The sequence below is a fragment of the Podarcis liolepis genome (assembly GCF_965112155.1).
Source record: "Podarcis liolepis genome assembly, chromosome: 10".
NCBI classification, from domain to species: Eukaryota; Metazoa; Chordata; class Lepidosauria; order Squamata; family Lacertidae; genus Podarcis; species Podarcis liolepis.
The window spans coordinates 54,199,278-54,219,674 of NC_139562.1; the positions used below are offsets into that span (position 1 = coordinate 54,199,278).

Below are 20,397 nucleotides of genomic sequence, written 5' to 3' on the forward strand. Positions count from 1 at the left end.
GTTCAATAAAGTTTATTCCTAGGTAAGAGCATCTAGAGTTGTAGCCTGCATACCATGACTAGTTTGGTCTATCATCTTCTTGCCTTCCAACAGATGCTTATCAACTTATTCAGGGCTGCATGTGAAATACTGGAGCCATGTATGGATGCAGGCAATTTCACACACATACACACAGCACACACACACACACCTTGCAGGAGACTTTGGTACATATGGGACGGGACATCTATGAATCCTGTTTCCACATGGATCCCTCTTGCTAGGTTGCAAACTGATATTAGGAGAGATCAGGAAGTGAAGTATCTTACTGCTCTTACTAGATAAAGCTTCTGCTTTGGGTTTACAAGCACTGAATTTGCATGTATGGATCTGCCCCACCCTTAATTTTAATGTGAAAATTGCCTAGTTGCTTTTTTTTGTGGGGGTGATTTATAAATTCAATAAGAGATGAATAAATAATTGAACCAATGCTCCATCAAGCTAATAGACTCTCTGGTAAATGTCTTTATTAGCTCTGTGATTATGTGCCCCACTTTACAGTATTATTTATGGTCTCTTTGAAGGACTACCTTTATTTGAAAGGCTGCATTGGTCTCCAAGTATGGTTTAAAGGTGAAGAGAGGAGAGCAGAAGAGGCCTCAAAGTTGCCCATTAGCAATAAGCATTTTTGCGTGAAAAAGAAAATGAAACAATGAGACATGGATTTGGGGAATGAAGACAATGTTTATATAAAGTGGTTTTGTTGGGGTGGATTAAGTGACTATTGTTTATATAAAGTGGACAGATAAAAAATCAGAATGTCTTTAACTTATATGTTTTATCTTTTCTATTCTCTCTTTTGTTTTCTATCTCTTTCTTATCATTTTCTCTCATTTTCTCTTCTTTTCCTTTCTCCTCCCTACCTTTTGCTTTTCCTTTTTTCCTCTATGTTTTTATTTTATATAGATTAATATTGGATATATATATATATATGGTATTATGTTTTATATCTCTCTTTATAAACTCTAATAAAATTAGATAATAATAAGCACCTGGACAGCAGAATAACCAAGCATGAAGCTCACCTGGTCATAGGTTTCTCAACTACGGTGAGATGTATTGTATTTCTGTTTATATCATAAATAATATATTATTACTTTTACATTATATTTAATTGTTTCTACATTTCTACAGCTTGGAAGACAAAACTCTGTTTTCAACAGAAAATAAAAGAAAGAAAAATTACAACCCTTGTTTGCAGAATGAGAGCATTCTGGAAATCTGATTTTGTTCCAGGAATGTACTTTGAAAACAAACAACTTGAAAATTCCTGAGCCCTACCCATTGGCTTATTACCCTGGTTCTCCCTCTGCTCAGGCAGACCTGAAGACCCTTTGCTGACATTTAACATCAAACCTTCCTAATCCCAATTTAATGAGTTGAGTCCATTGCTAACTGACAGGTATCGTGAAGAGAAGGCCACACAAAGGATGCATGAGCAAGAACTTCAGTAAAAATGGTTCATGGAGGGAAAGCCATGCGGCAGGCTGCTGCTAGGAATATATAATTGAAGCTAAAAGCACAGTGCCTGAAAGCTGTCAGCAGAGTCACAACACTACACTACACTCCTAGAGGGTTACTAGCACCAGCAAGGGTACACATACCCCTAAACATTTTGTGAATCTAAGTTTGGCCTCATGGAGGAACAGTATTTCAATATGTGTAAGAAAATGAGAATACCCCTAAACATATTTTTTTTTGGGGGGGGGGAGGAGCACTGACTAGCACTGTACTTCAGGAAGTCAAGTGGCAAATTTTCAATTTTGGATTTGTTTTGGCTTGAGAAGCTATAGCACATACAAACACTGTCTTCTAAATAATATTGTTTTCTTAATTTAATATATATGTAAGCCATGCATGCCTTCCCTGCGTTGCATATTTGCAAAAGGCACATTTGGTTTTCCAGATTTTTCTGCATTTCATACTCGGGAAATACTAGTAATGATGTATGTGAGAGAGAGTGGTGGGTGGAGACTGTGCATGTGTAGTGTTCTGGAATCTCTACAGTGCATCAGACATATTATCGCAATAATGCCCTGTGAGGTAGAGGTAAAGGGACCCCTGACCGTTAGGTCCAGTCACGAACGACTCTGAGGTTGCGGCGCTCATCTCGCTTTACTGGCTGAGGAAGCCAGTGTACAGCTTCCAGGCCATGTGGCCAGCATGACTAAGTCGCTTCTGGCGAACCAGAGCAGCACATGGAAACACCATTTACCTTCCCGCCGGAGCAGTACCTATTTATCTACTTGCACTTTGACGTGCTTTCGAACTGTTAGGTTGGCAGGAACAGGGACCGAACAACGGGAGCTCACCCCATTGCAGGAATTCGAACCACTGACCTTCCGATCAGTAAGCCCTAGGCTCTGTTGTTTAGACCACAGCGCCACCCACGTCCCATGCCCTGTGAGATAGGTCAGCATTATTATTTGCATATTGCTGCTTGGAGGCTGAGCCAGTGACATTTCAAAATCAATATAATAGCATGTTCACAGCTGAGGCAAAAATTGAACTAGGGACATGGTACTGTTGTAAGTTGTCATCTGAACAAGTAAAAAAAAAATGAAGCATAAATGGAGTTTTGCCAGTATAGAATATGTCCATTTTAAAGCACTGACATCAGTCAACTTTGCCAGGTTTAGGGCTAATTTACATTACTATTGTTGTTATTAAAAATTATAAATTGCTTGCTCAAGAAATTCTCCAAGAGATGTACAGAAGTAGGTGTGTTGGCTGCATTCTCCATCCATATTCCCTGCAACTGACTGCCAGCCTCTGGGATGAGTTTGCTGCATGTTTTGAGATCTGTATCTCCTTCCTCTTTGCCCCGCAGGGAACAGTTGTGTAAAACAGCAGCAAATGCTCTTGCTACTATGAAGTGTGGATCAACCCTTAGGTAGTTTTTGCACCTGAAGCAGAAAGTCAAAATGATACATCCATTGTTAATGGCAAGCTGAGTCAGAGGCAAGAGACTGGAAAATGTCTGGAATCTGTGTAGCTTACAACCCTCTCTCTTATACGCAAAATCCACACACCAAGCATGACCACCCTGAATGTTGGGAATGTTTAGAGGCAACTATAGATTTTGAAATCACTTATCTCAGGAGCGCTGTTTTGTTTTGTGATACCTGTCTCATCTCGTCTTACCACACCCAATTAATTGCCTGTGGAGGTAAATAAATGCTTTCCACCCTCTTTCACCATTGTGTTGGTCAATTCTATGCAGTTTTTAAAAGATTTATATTACACGGCACCTTGTCATTCCCACTCTACCACCATCCCAGGCAATGCAGAATAAGAAAAAGAAATGCAATTAACAAGTATTGGATTAATAGTCACAGCGTTAGCCAAAGGTTTTGGTTTTCACATTGCTCTGCTGGTTCTCTTTCAGACTCCAGCAGGGAGCTTGAGGGGATTAAAGTACACAGTAATTTCATTAATCTATCAAGTAACCAGCGGAAACACCACCACACAATTAGTGCACACAAACACACACCCCACTGTGTGCATGTTCAGCACATGCCAGAAGTGGCGCTACATGCATTCTGAAATATGCATATATAGCTCCTGCACAAGAGAGCGGGACCTTGGCTAGTCAGGTATGAGCACTACACAGGTATAGCAGTATACATTCAGATCCCCTTCTGACACACACTAAATGCACAGGCAGCAGGGGGCCAGGGCTAACTCAAGCGTCCTCACAACCTCCCCCAAGGAACCCCCTTCTTCCTTTGACATCATGAGATCTTGGCTGTGTACATGCCATATCTTTAAAGCTTGATCGAAACACATTCATTCCCTCCAGGAATTCTGGGCACTGTAGTTTGCCCCTCACAGAGTTAAAACTCCCAGCAACCCCTAACGAACTACAGTGCCCAGAATTCTTTGAGGGAATGAATGTGCTTCAAACGTGCTTTGAAGGTATAGTGTGTTTACTCACCCTATTTCTGTCCACATTTCTGTAAGGATCACAGCTACTGGGTGATGTTTCTAGGCTAGGAGTTAGGCCACAAACTTGAATATGCTTATAGCAGAATATGCTTACTTATACAAACAATTTTTTGTTGACCTTGTGGTTGACCAAGCTCAAAGTATGGCTTTCCCATAGTCTATGGATATGTGTACACAATCAATTTTGTTGTGAGAATTATCTAACTAAGAGATTGAGGTTTTCTGTGCTGAATCTCCACTGAGATGGACTGGAGTAAATTCCGTAATCTAGGTCCAGAATTGCAAAACATCTCCTTGCCTTTATCTGCTGATTGTAAAAGCTGCAGCTTTCTGCAGCCTTGTTTCACTCACCTTCTTCATCAGTTGGAAAGAAGTTGTGTGACAACAGGATGTGGTGCGGCCAAGTTTTACATATTGATTAACATTAACTAACCAGCTCCTTGGGTTTAGGTTTCTGGTGAATTTTACATAAGGTGTCAGTTGATGTAAAAATGTACATTCCACATAAACCAGGGGTGACCAATATGCTAAGATGTTGTTGGGTCCCATCAGTCCCAACCAACATGACCAGTCATAGAACTGTACAGTTGGAAGGAACTCCAAGAATCAAGAAGTCTAGCTCCCTGCAATTCAGGAATCTCAACTAAAGCATCCATGACAGATGGCTATCCAAGCTCTGCTTTAAAAGGAAAGCCCACAACCTCCCTAGGGAGCCCATTCTTACTGCCAGAAAGTTCACCCCGATGTTTAGTTATAAATTGCTTTCTTGTAACTTGAATCCATTGGTTTTAGTCCTACCCTCTGGAGCAGGAGAACACAAGCTTGTAGTCCAGCAACATCTGAATGGCACCATGTTGGCTACACCTGACCTGAAGTACATATATTGCACCTTGCTTCAGAAATAAAGTTAGCAAGTATTTTTAAAGTTTGGAGAAATGCAAACCTAGCAGATGGCTGTGGAACTGGCTTATAACCAGCCTTCTCTTGGAGAGGAGCCTTCCTAATAAAAACAAATGTAATCCTAAACCTTTCAACCAGCTGAGCAGTATGTAGAATCCTTTTTATGTTCAGGGAAGATAGCTGCTTTTTGTATATAAAATACAACAACAGCCTGTGGCTTGCAGATTAAACAGGAACATCCTCTACTTACGGATCAAAGGATAAACGAACTTGACCATTTTTCAATGTGGTTGTGCATTGTTTGGCACCTGACCGGCTCTGACTTGCCCATTTTTCACCAGTTAGGAATTCAGAAATACGACATACAGGTCAAATGAGGGGAATTGGAGGTTGTGAATTCCTGTGTTTTTGTCCCTTAACTTTCCCCACTGGTAAATTAAAGAAGTTGAGATCAAGTGCCAACATACCACTACTGGTTTTAATTGGTCTTCACCACAGAAAGCAAGCAAGCAGCATGACGCAGCCCCACCCCCTCAAATTTCCAAAGCAAATTGCATTAGGATGTAAATTCAGAATTTTGCCTTTAGGTGTGGTTATTCCTCATGCTCCAGAAAAGATCATAGGTGAGATCAGAAGTTGTTATAATTATGAAAATGACAACAAATCTGCTACTGATGCTTGCATTATGTTTCTGCATGAGCTCATACAGAGAAACAAACTCCTTTTTAGTGACTGAACAGGTATTTTACATTGAGAGATTTGCACTCCACACATGCTCAGAATCAGTATGTCATATTTTATAGGGTTGAGGACTACAACTATTATTACCGCTAAATCAAGGGCTAGACACTTTACAGGTCAGAAACATTTATTTCTGCTTAATAAATGCACTTTTAAGTCCTTAGCACTCTTTACAGTAGTTCACACTGAGAGAGGACTTTAGTTGAGGACATAAACTTTGTAACTGTTGCAGAAGATTTAATAGGAAAGTAATCAGACTTGCTTGTTTAGGGGCTGTTTGAATTTGACTGAACATGGAGTCTGATAGATTTCCTCTGAACCAGGAGACAGGGCTAAAATAGCATGCATGTCTGTAGTAAGTTTAGTAAAGTTTAGGTCTACAGACAACTCAGGTAACTGTCAAGCAATCCTATACATGTCTACTCAGAAGTCCCATTGAGCTCAACAAGGTGTACTCCCAGAAAAGTGAGTACAACCTGAATGGAATCAAGTAAGACAAAACTCCCAAATGCATAACTGGGTGATACCTAGAACCAAAATGTTAGTTGGCAAACTCTGGTTGACATCCTAGGGGCCAGGATCCCCATACTTTTGTGTGTGTAGCCACAGAGACTACCAGTGGCAAGGCTAGACCACACAGCCCCACAACCCTTGCGCGCGCCCCGCCATCAGTAACAGGGTGCAAATTCTTTTTTAAAAGGGTACACAACCGTACCCCTGCAGTGCTCGTTCATTTAAATATAATAGAAGTTCAGTCCTCTACATTCTTCTGTCTTCCTAAGAGAATGTCCCCTACAATGCTTCTGTTCTCTACAATGTCCTCTACAATGCTTCTGTCTGCCTCAGAGAATGTACAGTAAAAGAGAGCCTAGAAAATGTTTCTGTCCTTTGTTTTTATACTTGTAGGCTGCTTCGAAACCTATTTTGGCATTGGGCGGTATATAAATTAATAAATAATAATAAAGGGTGGGGGTGACAATACTGAACATGGTTCTCTGGGTATGCGGAGGGACAAGATTATGAAATCCTATTCATAAATGTGCGCAGACAGCGCAAAAAGTAAGTCAGACCCTCTTAAGCAATTCTTAGAGAAGCACTAGCAGATTTTAGTTATTTTTTATGAACACAGAGCCAGATAAGTGAAAAACAGGGTCCTATCTCAGAAGGCTAGCAGTTCTCAGAAGGAAGATAAGGAAGAGATAGGTGCGGAGCCAGAATCGATACAAAAGTCATGTTGATGAAGCAGCGGAGGGTAAGCTGAGGTGAGGTTAAGGAAAAACATTGCTGCTGAAGATAGAAGTTTTAAGGAAAGACTTGAAAGGGAAGCACTAGCAAAGCAGTAGAAACAAGATTGGGGCCTAATCCCCATGCATCTTCACGAGGCTGCTTTTATTTCCATCTGCATCACCTTCATAACTTCCACCTGTTTCAGGCACGTCAAGAAAAAAATTAAGCAGCTGCACAAACTGAGGCCATGAAGACAGAAGAGTAATGCACTTCTAAAGACATTTACTTCTTAAAAGTAAATTCATACAAAGATTTGTTGCCACTCACTTTCAAGTAGGTGCCAGTGGCGTAGGAAGGGGGGTGCGGTGGGTGTGGGTCTGCCCAGGTGTCATCGCTGAGGGGGGGTGACAAAATGGCAAAAATATGTGTTTTTAAAATAAATAAATAAAAAATGGGCTCACGACACTTGTTTTTTAAAAAATAACTCCTACACTCAGCGCACCCCTATTCCTATGCCACTGGTAGCTAGGTGAGGCGGGGGGCACTGGGTGCCTGCAGTGTGCCTGAGCCATGTGTTCCTCCTGAGGGGGAGGCAGTGGGCAGACAGCCTGCAAAGCTCCGCGCTGCTTTTTCAAGCAGCACGGGGTTTGTGTCTGCTCACCGCCTCAGCCACCCTACAGCTGAAGGGGAGGCTGCAGAGGGGCTCCACGCAGTGTGCCCTGCCTTGGCTCACCCCGCCCCCATGGGTGGCTCGCTCCGCCCCCGGCTGCAGGACACGCACATCGCACCAGGCACCAGCTATGCCACTGGTAATTGCAGGGCTTCATATGAGCTGGAGTCTGCCAAAGGTAAGCTGCTGGGCCTGTTTTCAGTGCCGCAGCTCAGCCTCGAACCTAAGAAATAATAAGAGTGCCTCTGAGCACATTTAGAGTGTTTTCCTTACAGCATTTACTAATACAGTCATACCTCGGGTTACAGACGCTTCAGGTTGCACGTTTTCGGGATGCACACCGCGCCGAACCCGGAAGTACTGGAATGGGTTACTTCCAGGTTTTGGCGCTCGTCCATGCGCAAAAGTGCTAAATCGCGCTTTGAGCATGCGCAGAAGTGCCGAATCGTGACTCATGCGTGCGCAGGTGCTGCGCTGCAGGTTGCGAATGTGCCTCCTGCACGGATCATGTTCGCAACCCGAGCGTCCACTGTATATATGTGATAAGAAGCATTTACACTCCCCTGACACTCCCTTTCAGTTTCTTTTCCCGTGAGCCAATGAAGAATAACATGTCGTGCATCTGATGCTGTGGGCTTTAGTCCATGGGAGTTATTTATTTTGTTTAAATGATTTTGGTGCTGCCTTTCAGGATCATAAGATCTTGCCACAGAGAAGCATAGATTTAAAAATTCTGTAAAACCACTACAGCTGACCCCTTGTTCCCAACACATGAGTTTTGGGTGTTGTTGTCGTTGTACTTACCAGGTGTAGTGGTACAGCTGCTGTTTAATCCAATATTTTTAAGAGTGAATCTGTAGCTGATTATCTGCATCTTTGGTCACACATTGCCACAATTAGAGAGTGGGTGTAAGGTTTTCTTTTCCATAGTAATGGTGGGTTATGTCCAAATTGAGAAAAGTACCATAGCTGTAGACATGTAGCCACCTGTTCCTTCAGCCAGTAAATGTTTGAGTTATAACCATGCACAAGGGAATACCCTTTTTGCATATTATTATTATTATTATTATTATTATTATTATTATTATTAGCCTAGTATTCCAGAATTCTAATCTTGCGGGGCTATAGACTAGAAAAGGAACTACGCATTGGCCTGAGTTATGGCAAACCTGGCTATTGTTATGAAACTTTGCTTGCAACTAATGATTACTGCCATGGGCAGTACTTTGACTTGATACTTTGACTTGGGAGTGGGTGGCGCTGTGGTCTAAGCCACTGAGCCTCTTGAGTTTGCAGATCAGAAGGTTGGCAGTTCGAATCTGTGCGACGAGGTGAGCTCCCATTGCTCTGACCCAGCTCCGGCCAAGCTAGCAGTTTGAAAGCACACCTGTGCAAGTAGATAAATAGGTACCGCTGCAGTGGGAAGGTAAACGGAGTTTCCATGCGCTCTTGCTTCCGTCACGGTGATCCGTTGTGCCAGAAGCAGTTTAGTCCTGCTGGCCACATGGCCTGGAAAGCTGTCAGTGGACAAACGCTGGCTCCTTCGGCTTGAAAGTGAGATGAGCGCCACAACCCATTTGACTGGACTTAACTGTTCAGGGGTCCTTTACCTTTACCTTTTACCTGACTTGGTACCATCATCTCAACCTGCCATAGCTCTCCTCCCAAGCTAGACTTACACACTGACAGCTTGCACCGGTCAGAGGGAAGTGCTGAGATGTCCAGAAAAAGCAACAGAGTTGGCACTCTGCCTTATGTCTTCCACCAGAGTGACCAAAGCTGTTTCCGACCCATGGCCAGGTACAGGGCTTTGTTTTTTTCAGCTTGCCAGAGCTCAGTTCCGGCACCTCTCAGGTGGGCTCCATTGCCATTGTAAGAGAAGGAGGTGTTCATGGTGAGTTCCGGCACCTCTTTTTCTAGAAAAATGGCGCTGGGCTGGCCCAGGTGAAATGCCAGTCTGCAATGCACCCGATTGACCAGTACCTTTGAAAAATGCTGGACGTTGCCGTCACTGCCCCCACTACCTCCAGTGGTGACATGGGGTGTGTGACACACACACACCCCCCAAAAAACCCCACATTTTCTCTGAGGTAAGCCCCATTGATTCTGATGGAGTTAACGTCAAAAGAAGCATTGCTTGATATTTCAGCCTGGTTTAAAATTCCCCGTGTGTGTCTAATTTGTCTGCGAAAAAGAAATGTGCTTTCCCTCAGGGGTAACCACAGGGGTCCAGCGATGAAAAGAGGGAATCTGCTTTTGGCGGGAAGCGAAAGAGCGTGCGCAGTCGCCCCTTTAGCGCTGGCCAAGTCTCCCTTTGCAAACGAGGCCCCGAGAAAGGTCGCTCGAGGTGGCCTCCTGGCTTCTCCCAAATGTTGCCTCAGAGGAGAGCGTCGGGTCTGAGCATGCGCGGGAGCCAGGCGGGCACCATCGGGCGCTTTCCAGTGTCTGCCGCTAAGCGCTGCTTTTTTTTCCCACTCCAGCCTCGCTGGTGGCTTACGGGAGCGGCGGCGCAGCTTGCGGTGGGTTTCTCCGGGGCGTGGTCTCGGGCTTTGCCCACTCCACCCAGCGACGCGATCCACGAGCACCCAAGGGTGGGGGAAAGAGGGGGACGTGGAGAGGTGGGGAGGAGGGGGGAGCTCCCCAGCCGCAGCCCAGGAAGACCTTCGGGACCCAGGCTGCCCCAGCGACGATGGGGCTGGAGAAAGAGAAAGCGGACACCAAGATCTTCATGGATGAATACGGCTTCAACCGAAGCAGCAGCCCCGCTCTGTCGGACGCGGAGAAGAGCCTGGAGAAAACCCCGGACAGGGACCCGCGCGGGATTAACACGCATCTGAAGGTGAGCGAGGCCGCCTGACTCGGGTTTGCGTTCCGCATCCACACGTTACCGTGTCCCTCCTCCACCTGTTTCTGCCGCTGCTTTGCATTGCAGCGATCGGGGCTCCCTCCCTGGGCCATGGACTGTTGATTCCATTTAAGGCGATTTCAACCCAGCCAAAGAGTTACAAGTCACCGTATTTTTTATTTTCTCTTTCCGGAGGTTGGAGGGGTAGCATGTCTTGTGGTGGTCCTACTACTACTACTATTATTATTCGTTGGTACTTGTGCCGATCGACTTAAAATGGATCGGAATTGCATTTCCACGTTCTCTGCGGTGCATTAAAAAAAAAACCAACTAGATCCATTTCAGAACATTTGAGTCGAAAGCGTGTGCCTGTTTGATTCAGCAGGATTCTTTCAGAACTGTAACAAAAGCAGCAGTTTAGCTTTGTGTTGGTTGCCCACTCGTCTCCCCCTCCCTTTGCATAACTGTCCTTGTTGCGTTTCAAAACAGAGGCTTATGTCGCTGCTTGCTTGTTGTGTCTCTCGTTCCAGCTGGGATTTGCGGATGTGATTGCGGAGCCGGCGTCCACGCACTCCTTCGACAAAGTCTGGATCTGCAGCCACGCACTCTTCGAGCTCAGCAAATACCTGATCTATAAGATCCTGACGCTCTTCCTTGCGGTCCCCTTGGCCTTTGTGGCAGGGATCCTCTTTGCTGTGCTCAGCTGTCTGCACATCTGGTAAGAACCCAGCTTCCTCTGTCTGCTGACATTTTTGACATTATCCCCTGTATGCCATATAGAAATAACACGGTGGACTTTGGGAATTATGAGGAGCCATCTTTCATGCTTCTCCTAGGAGTCCTACCCCTCACCACCTCTTCAGCTGGTAATTTTAGGGCCACTATTAATTATTTTATGTTAGTTTTGGGTAGCAGTCTGACAGCTTCTGGATCCAATGGGAACTTACTTAAATGTGTGCAAAAGATTGCATTTTTAAAGTCCTCCTTTCCTTTGCACCACAATTGGAGTTGACCTTGCTCAGAAGTAAGACCAGGCCCATCCATTCCCATTGTTTTATTTCTGCACCTGACAGCAGAAATGTGCAGGCTTGACCCACTAAAAAGCATTGCTTTTGATGTGACAGCGGGTGACATGTTCTATCTTTGATGGCCATTTGCACATACAGATTGTTTCAGCTGCAGCCATCAGGTGGTGAGCAGGCACATGTGAGCCAGCCCTGTGTCCTTGCACATAATGGGATGTCAGCGGAATTCTGCATCCTACAGCACATGCCTAATCGTTGCATCACAGTACCTCTCTTAAGAAGGTCACTGTTCTTCCCATTTTACAGATGGGCTTCTGAGGCAAAGAGATAACTTGCCTGGAGCCGTCAGGTAAAGTTGATTCTGACGCAGGCCCGACAGGTTGGGATGCTACAGTGCTTGTTATGCATGTGAGCCCCAATCCTGCAAATAGATATGTATATGTGAGGCAGTAATATGCACATTAAGAGCACCAGCCTCTCCATTCTGGCTTGGAGTGGCTAGGAGCCTGCCCACCTGTCCCCACGCTTCCTGGGCTGCTCCTCCACTGCTCTGGGTGGCAGGGAGGGTGGAACGCTGATACATCTCCTTGCCGTGGGCACAAGGGAGCTTAAGTGTGTGTCTGTGCCAGTCTCACCAATAACTGAAGTGCCAGGAAAAACCGGAGGTGAAACAGGAAGTACTTCATATGAAGAGGCATTATGAGAGTTCCAGGACACATTCCAGCCAGGCAAAAATGCTCAGTTCTGAGTGCCATGTGAAGAGACCCATGGCTGTGTCAGATTCCTGCATCTGAGGCTCCCCACCACCTCTGTGCTAGGTATTTGTCATTCCAGATTTTTGAGCTGCTGTCTCAAGATTTGTGCTGTGCTTCCCGTCTTGATCCCATGAGTCCATTTTAGCTTGCAGCATCCATTGCAGGGTGATACCTGAGCTGACTCAGCGTGTCTGGTACCTGCAAAAGCACCACAATAGCTAAAGAAAACTGAGAGCATCCTGTGTGTTTCTGGCTGAGCTGTGGCCTGTCCCATGCTGACCTAGTTCCTTGCTTGATTATTTGCTCGTTGAAATGTATCGTTTCTTACTTTGATTTGATTTTATGGACCTTGTGGACACATTAAATGGGATTACACTGAATCAAAGTGCTCGGCCCATTGAGCCCTCTGTTGTCTACTCTGGCTGGCAACCGCTGCCCAGGGTCTCAGGCAGCCCTCAATCCCATCATGTTCCACCTGATCCTTTCGCACTGCAATGGGGAACCTGTGGCCCACTGGCAGCATTTGCCATAATTTTGCACAGCTCAAAGAGATGGGGTGGCACAGAGATAGATTGGGGGGTAGAGGGAAAAGAGGAAGAGAGAGTTAGACAATGCTGCAATGCTGCTGACTCCACCCACTTTTGGCTATGGCTCCACCCACCATGAGTTGACTTTTCCCATGGCTCAACAGCCCTTTGTAGGAAAGGATTCCCCGGCCTGCTTTCACTGGAGAAGCTGGAAATGAACATTGGGGACTTTTGCAAGTAATGTGTGTGCTCTACCACTGAAGTACAGCCCCCGCTCCACATAATTGGGACTGCATTTTCTAGTTGTAACCCTCTTTGAAATCGATCACTGTTTTATGTGTCTCCCCACACTGAGAAAGGAATCAAGAGTGCAATATTACAACTGGGGAGATTCATAAATTCATACTGATGCTCTTGTTCACAGTAATCAACATTTGACAGAAAGAATTCGGAGGCACATATTGTCCATATTTTGTAAGAGAGAGGCTTTGGGTCAGGGTTAACAACTATCAGAAATGAAAGCATTGAGCAAAATCGTATGAAAGGGCATCTGTTGCTTATGCCAAGTATTTGCTAAATGAAAACCTATACCCTTGAGAGAAACACCATGTCATTGCTGATGCCCCATCACTTTGGTGCTACCGAAGAGACAATTGAAACAAAATATTTTAAAAGAGCATATTTGAAATCTTATTCAGTTTCATTTCAAAAGGTCACATCCCTCCCACCCAGCCATAACTGTGTACCCAACTATATTGACTATGTTGGAGAAGTTTGGTAATCACTTTGGATGAATGTGTCAACACAACCTTGGTCAAATGGCAGTGTTTAACCCAACTTGCATGCTTGAAACTCCCCCTGCCCATTTTATTCTAACAACAACCCAGTGAGGTAGATTAGGCTGAGAGGCAGTGACTGGCTCAAGGTCGCCCAGGGAACTTGGTGGCTGAGAAGAGGGGACTTGAAACCCTTGGCTTGTCCACACCAGAGTTTACTGTGTGATTGCCACTATTCATCTTCCCATTTAATTTGCATCGTCCCCATGACATTACCCTCAAAACACCACCAATGATTACACTTCCCCCCTGTGAATTTGGGTTTATCCAATAGGGGGATCATCCAATAAATGGGAGGAAATTGGGCTGCACTCAGGGTCACAGGCAATTTGTTTCAGTGTTTTAGGGTGAGTGGCTTTCTGCTTCTCTTTTGATCCCCAAAAACTGTGCAAGGGCTGACATGTGGATGAGACGCTACTTGCTCTTTCCACCGACCACTCCACGTTGGATGATGCTCTGAAGGAGGAGTACGGGCCATACTTGTACTTCTCTGCAGAATCAGGAGCCCTGAAGACACAAGGCCCAACCTTTGCCTAATATGTGGAGCTAGAGGTGTGTGTGGATTGGTGCAGGGTGAGGCCAGGAGGCAATTCCCACCCCCCACCCCTACAGAAGGCTAATATCGGCTGAGAGCAATTTATTAAAAAATGTTTGCTTCAATGTAGTAATTAGTAATAGGCCCAAATTGCTTGCCAGGATCAAATTTGGCTTTTATTACAAAGTACAAAAATTAAGCAAGCATTATTTCATTTTATTGTTAAACACCTTAAAATACATTGAAAAACCTTTCAGGTGGCTTGTGTATGGATCAATCATCCTGATTTGAGAATGGTGGCTATTTACTGATGTGCTGATTTGCTTGAGGGGAGGTTACCCCACACTTTCCAGGGTGTGTTCCCATCACTTTCCTTATTGCAAAAAGTCTGATCTTCTGGGGAAGCAGGTGTGTTGCACAAGGCCTGCCAATCAACTATTGTTGTGCAACCCAAATTTGGTGGTATGCGATTGACTCCTGCTCCCAAATAGCAACAGGCTTGAAGCGCCCTGGAAGAATCCTTGCCTGGTGCCAAAATGAGGTTGGTGCCAGCAAGGTCTCCCTAAGGAGGAAATTCCACAGGTGGAGGGGCCACTACCGAGAAGGCTCTGTCTGTGGTTGCCACTAGATGTGGGAACACTAGGACAAAAGCTTCTGAAGATGACTTGGATACACAGGCAAATTGGGATACATTTGATTGGGGTTCTTTGGTGCATTTGATATACAATTCAAACATCTGAAAAGCTAAAAGAGAAAAGACTTAGATCAATTTATTATTTTTTTCATAACAATGTCACTTAATGTCTTCCTGGTTTTCACCCTACAACGCCCCTGAAGAATGTACTCTCATTTTAGCTGTGCTTGTAAAAAAGAAAAAAAAAATCCTAAAGGTGGAGTCAGGTGGGTGGAAATATTGGGCCATTGTTCTTTTTTCCTGTGGAATCCCTTTGGTTTGGGAGCATGTAATTCTTGCTTGTTTTGAGGGCAGGGTAGTGAATTCCTCTCGAACACTCCCAGTGCCCTTTGGGAAAGAGCCAAAGCAACTCCACTGTGGGGGAGATTGCTAGATACCCTGGGCTTGGCCAGTTCCACAAGAGGCAGTTAATTCCAGCCACAATATTTTGTTTCTTCGGCCTGGAAAAGCGAGACCCTGTTATTAACCTGCCTCAGAACGATGTACGTTGGGAGGAACAACATTCTCCTGTGTGGAGAAGCGTTTTGGAAACCCTCCTTTAGGAAGCATTGCTGAAGTGCCAAGAGAGAGGAGTTGTTGCAGTGTTAGCATGCCAAAAATTTGCACAAGAGCTTGACCTCGCATTCCTTCAGCACCCAGAACTCTCTGTGACTAGAGAAGCAGTTGAGTTGCAGACCCACATTGGAGGGCAGGATGTTTTACCTCTCTGTGGTCTAAATTTTGCACCTCTCTTCATCCACAGACAAGCCTTGTTACATTGGGAACAGAATTACGGTTTTGTTTTGTTTTGTTTTGTTTTTGGGGAAGGATACAATAGCATGCTTTAAAAAATAATAATTAAGTGCTACTGTTACTGTTTTAGCATTCCTTGAACCTTTCCCCTCTGGCAGGTTTAGTTACATTGGTGGCCATAGTTACACTATCTGTTAGGTATGAAAGAACAATCTGAATCTGTGCCAGTACCAACCACCAGTTGAGTGAGCTGTTTGCAGGCTTGTTAAAAGGAAGGTTGCCTCTCCACATTCCTCTGTTGCTTTGAATGGATCTTTCTCCTTTCCTTTTGGCCGTAGACTTAAATCAAGGAAGAAATGTCAAGAAGCACATTACATGTCCTGCATGAGTATTTGCCTATGTGTTGCCTATGTGTTACTTCTGAGTAAACAACGGTAGCAAGCAACTGCAAAGCGAAAATTTCGGGGCTATGAAGATATTGTAGGCATTTGTCTTTTTGTGGATTTCTCTGTAAATCCAGCTTTGTGTTGGAGTGCTAGAATTCAGCCATGCCCAGGATTTCTCAAACCATACCCTGAGCAAACGTGTTGGATCACTTTTGTGCATAATAACAATAATTCTATTTTTTATTTATTTATTTAACAAACCATGAGAATAGTAGAACTTAATGGCTGGTGTTTCAGAAAGTGTCGTTCATTTAAACTTTCTCTTTTCTCTTTTCTAGGATTGTGGTTCCTTTCACAAAGTCCTGCCTTATGGCTTTGCCCTCTGTGCAAGCTGTATGGAAGAGCGTGACAGATGTTTTCATTGCACCGCTATATCACAGCGTAGGAAGGTGCTTTGCATCAGTCGACATACGCCTTGTCCAAGAGTGAACATCTGGGAACTAACGCTACTCTAGTCTTAAACAATGTTAAAACTCCTTGCTGAATAATTCATTCCAAATTACTACTGTTTAAATGGCTGACTTTTTTTTTCCTCTTCTTCCATCAGGGTTGCACTTTTCTGGAAACAAAGCTTGCTTTGGGAATGGGGAAAAATTGTTAAGAAAAAATGATTCCATTTTCTAAATGAAAAATAACAGGCTGCATTTGGCATCACTTTATTTTAATGGTACTATCATTGTGTGGTCCCCACAGATGTGTCATGGGGACTTACATGACCACATCACATATGCCTGCCCAGACATGTATTACTACAATGAATCCTAACTACAATAAGTCACTGTGCACTGTATCAACTAAAACGGTATCTATTGTATTACCCAATTTCTTTGACAGCTAATACCTGGCCTATTTTATGCATGTTTTACTATACAGCTCACTCTCAGAATTCTAAATGTATCCAGAATATTGTTTGTTACTCCTGGGGGGGGGGGAATCTTCATCTGAATCCTAATTTAAGTCTTCTCTTTCAGCAACAGCTAGCACCCTATAAAACAAAGGTAAGGAACATCTGGCCCTCCAGCTGTTGCTGCACTAATCTACAGCTCCCATCATCTCTGACCATTGGTCATTCTAGTTGGGACTGATGGAGTCCAGCACTGTCTGGAGGACCACGGGTTCTGCAAACATGTTCTAGAATCAATCAAGTCTACTTGGCATAAACCTACCAGCAATACTTGTAGTCTCTCAGATCCAGTGGCTTCCAGTGCACTAAGTGCACAGCTCAAGGCCAGATTGAGTCCGTCTGGGTGCCCTTGGTCATTAATGGGATCTAGGGACTTGGGCCATAGTTGGAGTCTCAAAAGCAGCAGGTAGGGAATCCATATTGGTCAGGCAAGGGCCTCGGCTAATGTTTATAGCAACTCATAAGCATTGCCAAATGCAGGGATCAATGCTGCACTTCCCTCCTCCCTTCCATGCTTAAAGAAAACCATTGGATGTCTGAAGACCTATTCCTTAGGAGTTCATTAGTCTCAGACTAATCTCAGACTCAAATAATGAGAATCCCAGTTCAGACACTGGAACCCCTGACAACACGGTGCTCAACCATGTTCCAAGATGCCCATGGAGGAATGCAGGCAACTGCTCCCTTTCGACCCAGTGAATTGAGAAGCTCATACAGCAGCTCTATATTTTGCATACGTGGGGTATGGGGTTCTCAACTGGGGTAACAAATCACACCACCCCTAAAGGGCTTTGCTGAAGATTGCCCTCTTATTGCCTCGGGGTGGTGGGTAACATTTATGTGGCATTTTCTTGATCATAGTGTAACTCTTGGGATTTTATGAGGTTCTTCTGCAGATGTGGACGCGGTTCAGGATCCACAGAATTGTGTGCACAGATTTATACAATACTGTTGCATAAGGGAATTAAGTACTTGCCTACTATGCAAACCCTTAAGAATCAAAAGGAAGGGAGAAAGGTTACTTCAAAATTACGGTAACTGTTTGAAACAAGGTGTTAACTTGGGTAGAAAATCTTGATGCTTTTATTTAATGAAACTCTTTTGCTGTACATATTGTGTTTTTATGTAAATGGTATGTAACGAATTGCCTTGAAGCTTTATTTTTACGGTCTCCATATTCTTGCCAAGCTTTTATTTTAAAGAAGCAGGGTGCTTCAGCCAATCACCTGCTCATCACTCTGTAAGTGCCATGCATACAAGTCCACAAAGGTTTCTTGAAGGGAGGAGCTACTGAACTGCCTTCTCCACAAGAACCTGAAGCAGAATCCTGTTGTGCCTGAGACAGTAGTAGAGCATTCCACATGGAAGTGGGTATTCTCTGCTTCTGATCTCCCCAGATTTCTTTCCAAAGAGGGCTGTGTGTGGTTGTAGATATATGGCCTATGTTCCCCACTTGTGCAGTTTCTGTGCATGGAGATACTAGCATGAAATAATTTTGGGTGCCTGAGAATCTCTAGAGGGAGGCCAATGACCTTTTAAATGAGTGGGGTTTGTTGTCTAGGTTTTGAACTGAAATGAAAATCACTGAAAATTCTGATATGCAATTCATAAATACACCAAATACTCTGTATGATTCCACTTCAAGACCTAAATGCTGTGTTCTAAGCTATGCCAAAGATTCTGAACAAAAACTCTGTATTTTCAAAGTATTTTTATTAAAATGGTATGTTGAACATTTGAGCTTTTCTGCCTTTGTTGTTTAGCAGCAACACTGTTTAATAATTCACATGATAAACATGTTCTCTTGCGGAAGAAAAGAGGTGCATTTAAAAATTCTGTTCTCAAATCTTTGCTGTCCCCAAGCTTATTGACTCTCAGCCATGTTACTTGAAACCCTAATAACAAAGGTTATTTTCCATGCATTTAATGCAGCTTCAATAAATAGTTTTATATGCATGCCCTGACCCAAGCAAATTGTACTTACTTTGAACTAAACTGATGTTGTATGAATAATATATATAAGCACAAAATAGTAGACTAAAATTTATTTGGTGTTCTAAAAGACAAAGGTGCTACTACCGGAAGACATGGATTCCCCCCCCCCCCCAATTAAAAGTAAACACTTTGAGTTCTTCTCCTTGGTCTAAACTAGGGCTGCACCACCATGTGCATCTACCTGCCAGTAAGTCTCATTTAACACAGTGGGGTTTAGCTTGAAGTAAGCATGCCTGGGATTGGGCTTCCCAATTGCAGTTCTACGCCTGTGTCCAGTTCCATATAATTTATTTATTAAATTGCTTTAAAAAATAGAAATGTCTAAACAGTTCATATAAAAACAATTTAACGGGGTTTGCACACACATTCCAAATTATCAAGTGTATTTTAGCAACCATAAATATTTTCAGAGCAGAGCTACTGACTGACTATTTTTCACACCCTTGTTCTCGGATTTCCAGGCAAAATTCAACCTTAAAACATGAAAATGCACAAAGAGCCTTGCTCGGTCAGCCCAGAAGCCCAGCTGGTCCTGTATCCTGTTCTCAGTGACCAACCAGGTGCTTATGGAGACTTTCAAGCTATAAAGCCCATCACAGTTTGGGACTAGGCTTGGGACTAGGCTGCCTGTCTCCACATGTGCCTGCTTGTACAGTGAGATCTTGAACAGATGCCCTCCTTTGAGTGTCCCCACCTTCTGAGTTGTAACAGGAGCCTACCAGAGAAAAGGTTCTTAGAATAATAGAATTGTAGAGTTGGAAGGGACCTGGAGGGTCATTCTGCAGTGCCGGAATCTCAACTAAAGCATACATGGACTGCTCACCCCATGGATGGGGCTTGCTTGGCACCTACATTTTGCTGCCATCTGAAGCCAGTTTTGTCCTTCCAGGCCCATTTATGTGGGGGGTTTTTAATCTCTGCTGAGATTTTATGCTGCCTTTTAAATAGACTGCCTAGACTGACCACATAAGCATCCCCAAAACAGAAGAACCACATCACCAAACAATGAGACAAAGGGGGCACAGATTTGCCTAAGATTTGCATGTGCTAATTGATATGCATAGATGCCATTTTAGAAATAGTTGCCGTCATTTACATAGAAATTCAGTACATCTCACCGGGGTGGGGAATACTGTGGTCTTGTGTGTCTGCCCTGTCTGCTCTTCAGCAGCTAACGGTTGATGAACAACTTGCTCTTCCTGCATGTGGTTCTTTATATTTGAACTGGGTGCAGACCAGACAGCCCTTCTAACAGAAGACACTGTCAGATCGAAAACGGTCCTCTGTAAAGTAGGGCACACAGCCTCCTATACTTTGCTATGTTCAATTTTGCTTTGTATGTTCATGCTTTTTTGCATTTTTATTTATTTAAGGCACTCCTTAACTGCCTATTGAAAATGTATCCCCCCCAAAAAACATGGTGCAAATATAAAGACATCAAAAATTCACAATCTAGGTTGCAACACCCTTTACAACAGGGCTTGGTGGGTATAGAATTGAGGGGAGTGTCCCTCTGCTCAGCTCCACCCAAAAAGGGATGCTAGTGTCCTCCACTAATGTGGAGCATCTCGTTCCACC

At 44.0% G+C, this 20,397-nt stretch overlaps 1 protein-coding gene across 1 annotated transcript; it reads left to right on the plus strand.

Moving 5' to 3' along the window:
- The first annotated feature begins 9,928 nt into the window (after positions 1 to 9,928).
- Positions 9,929 to 18,562, plus strand: CAV2 (caveolin 2). Its single transcript, XM_083462541.1, has 3 exons — positions 9,929 to 10,364; positions 10,901 to 11,088; positions 16,199 to 18,562. Exons 1-3 carry the CDS (start codon positions 10,215 to 10,217, stop codon positions 16,347 to 16,349), a joined length of 489 nt encoding a protein of 162 aa, XP_083318667.1. The 5' UTR covers positions 9,929 to 10,214; the 3' UTR covers positions 16,350 to 18,562.
- The last annotated feature ends 1,835 nt before the right edge of the window (positions 18,563 to 20,397 follow it).

Coding starts and splice junctions, on each gene's coding strand:
- CAV2 (XM_083462541.1), top strand. CDS start 10,215: ATGGGGCTGGAGAAAGAGAAAGCGGACACCAAGATCTTCATGGATGAA. Junction 10,365..10,900: donor GGATTAACACGCATCTGAAG/GTGAGCGAGGCC, acceptor CTCTCGTTCCAG/CTGGGATTTGCGGATGTGAT. Junction 11,089..16,198: donor CTCAGCTGTCTGCACATCTG/GTAAGAACCCAG, acceptor TCTCTTTTCTAG/GATTGTGGTTCCTTTCACAA.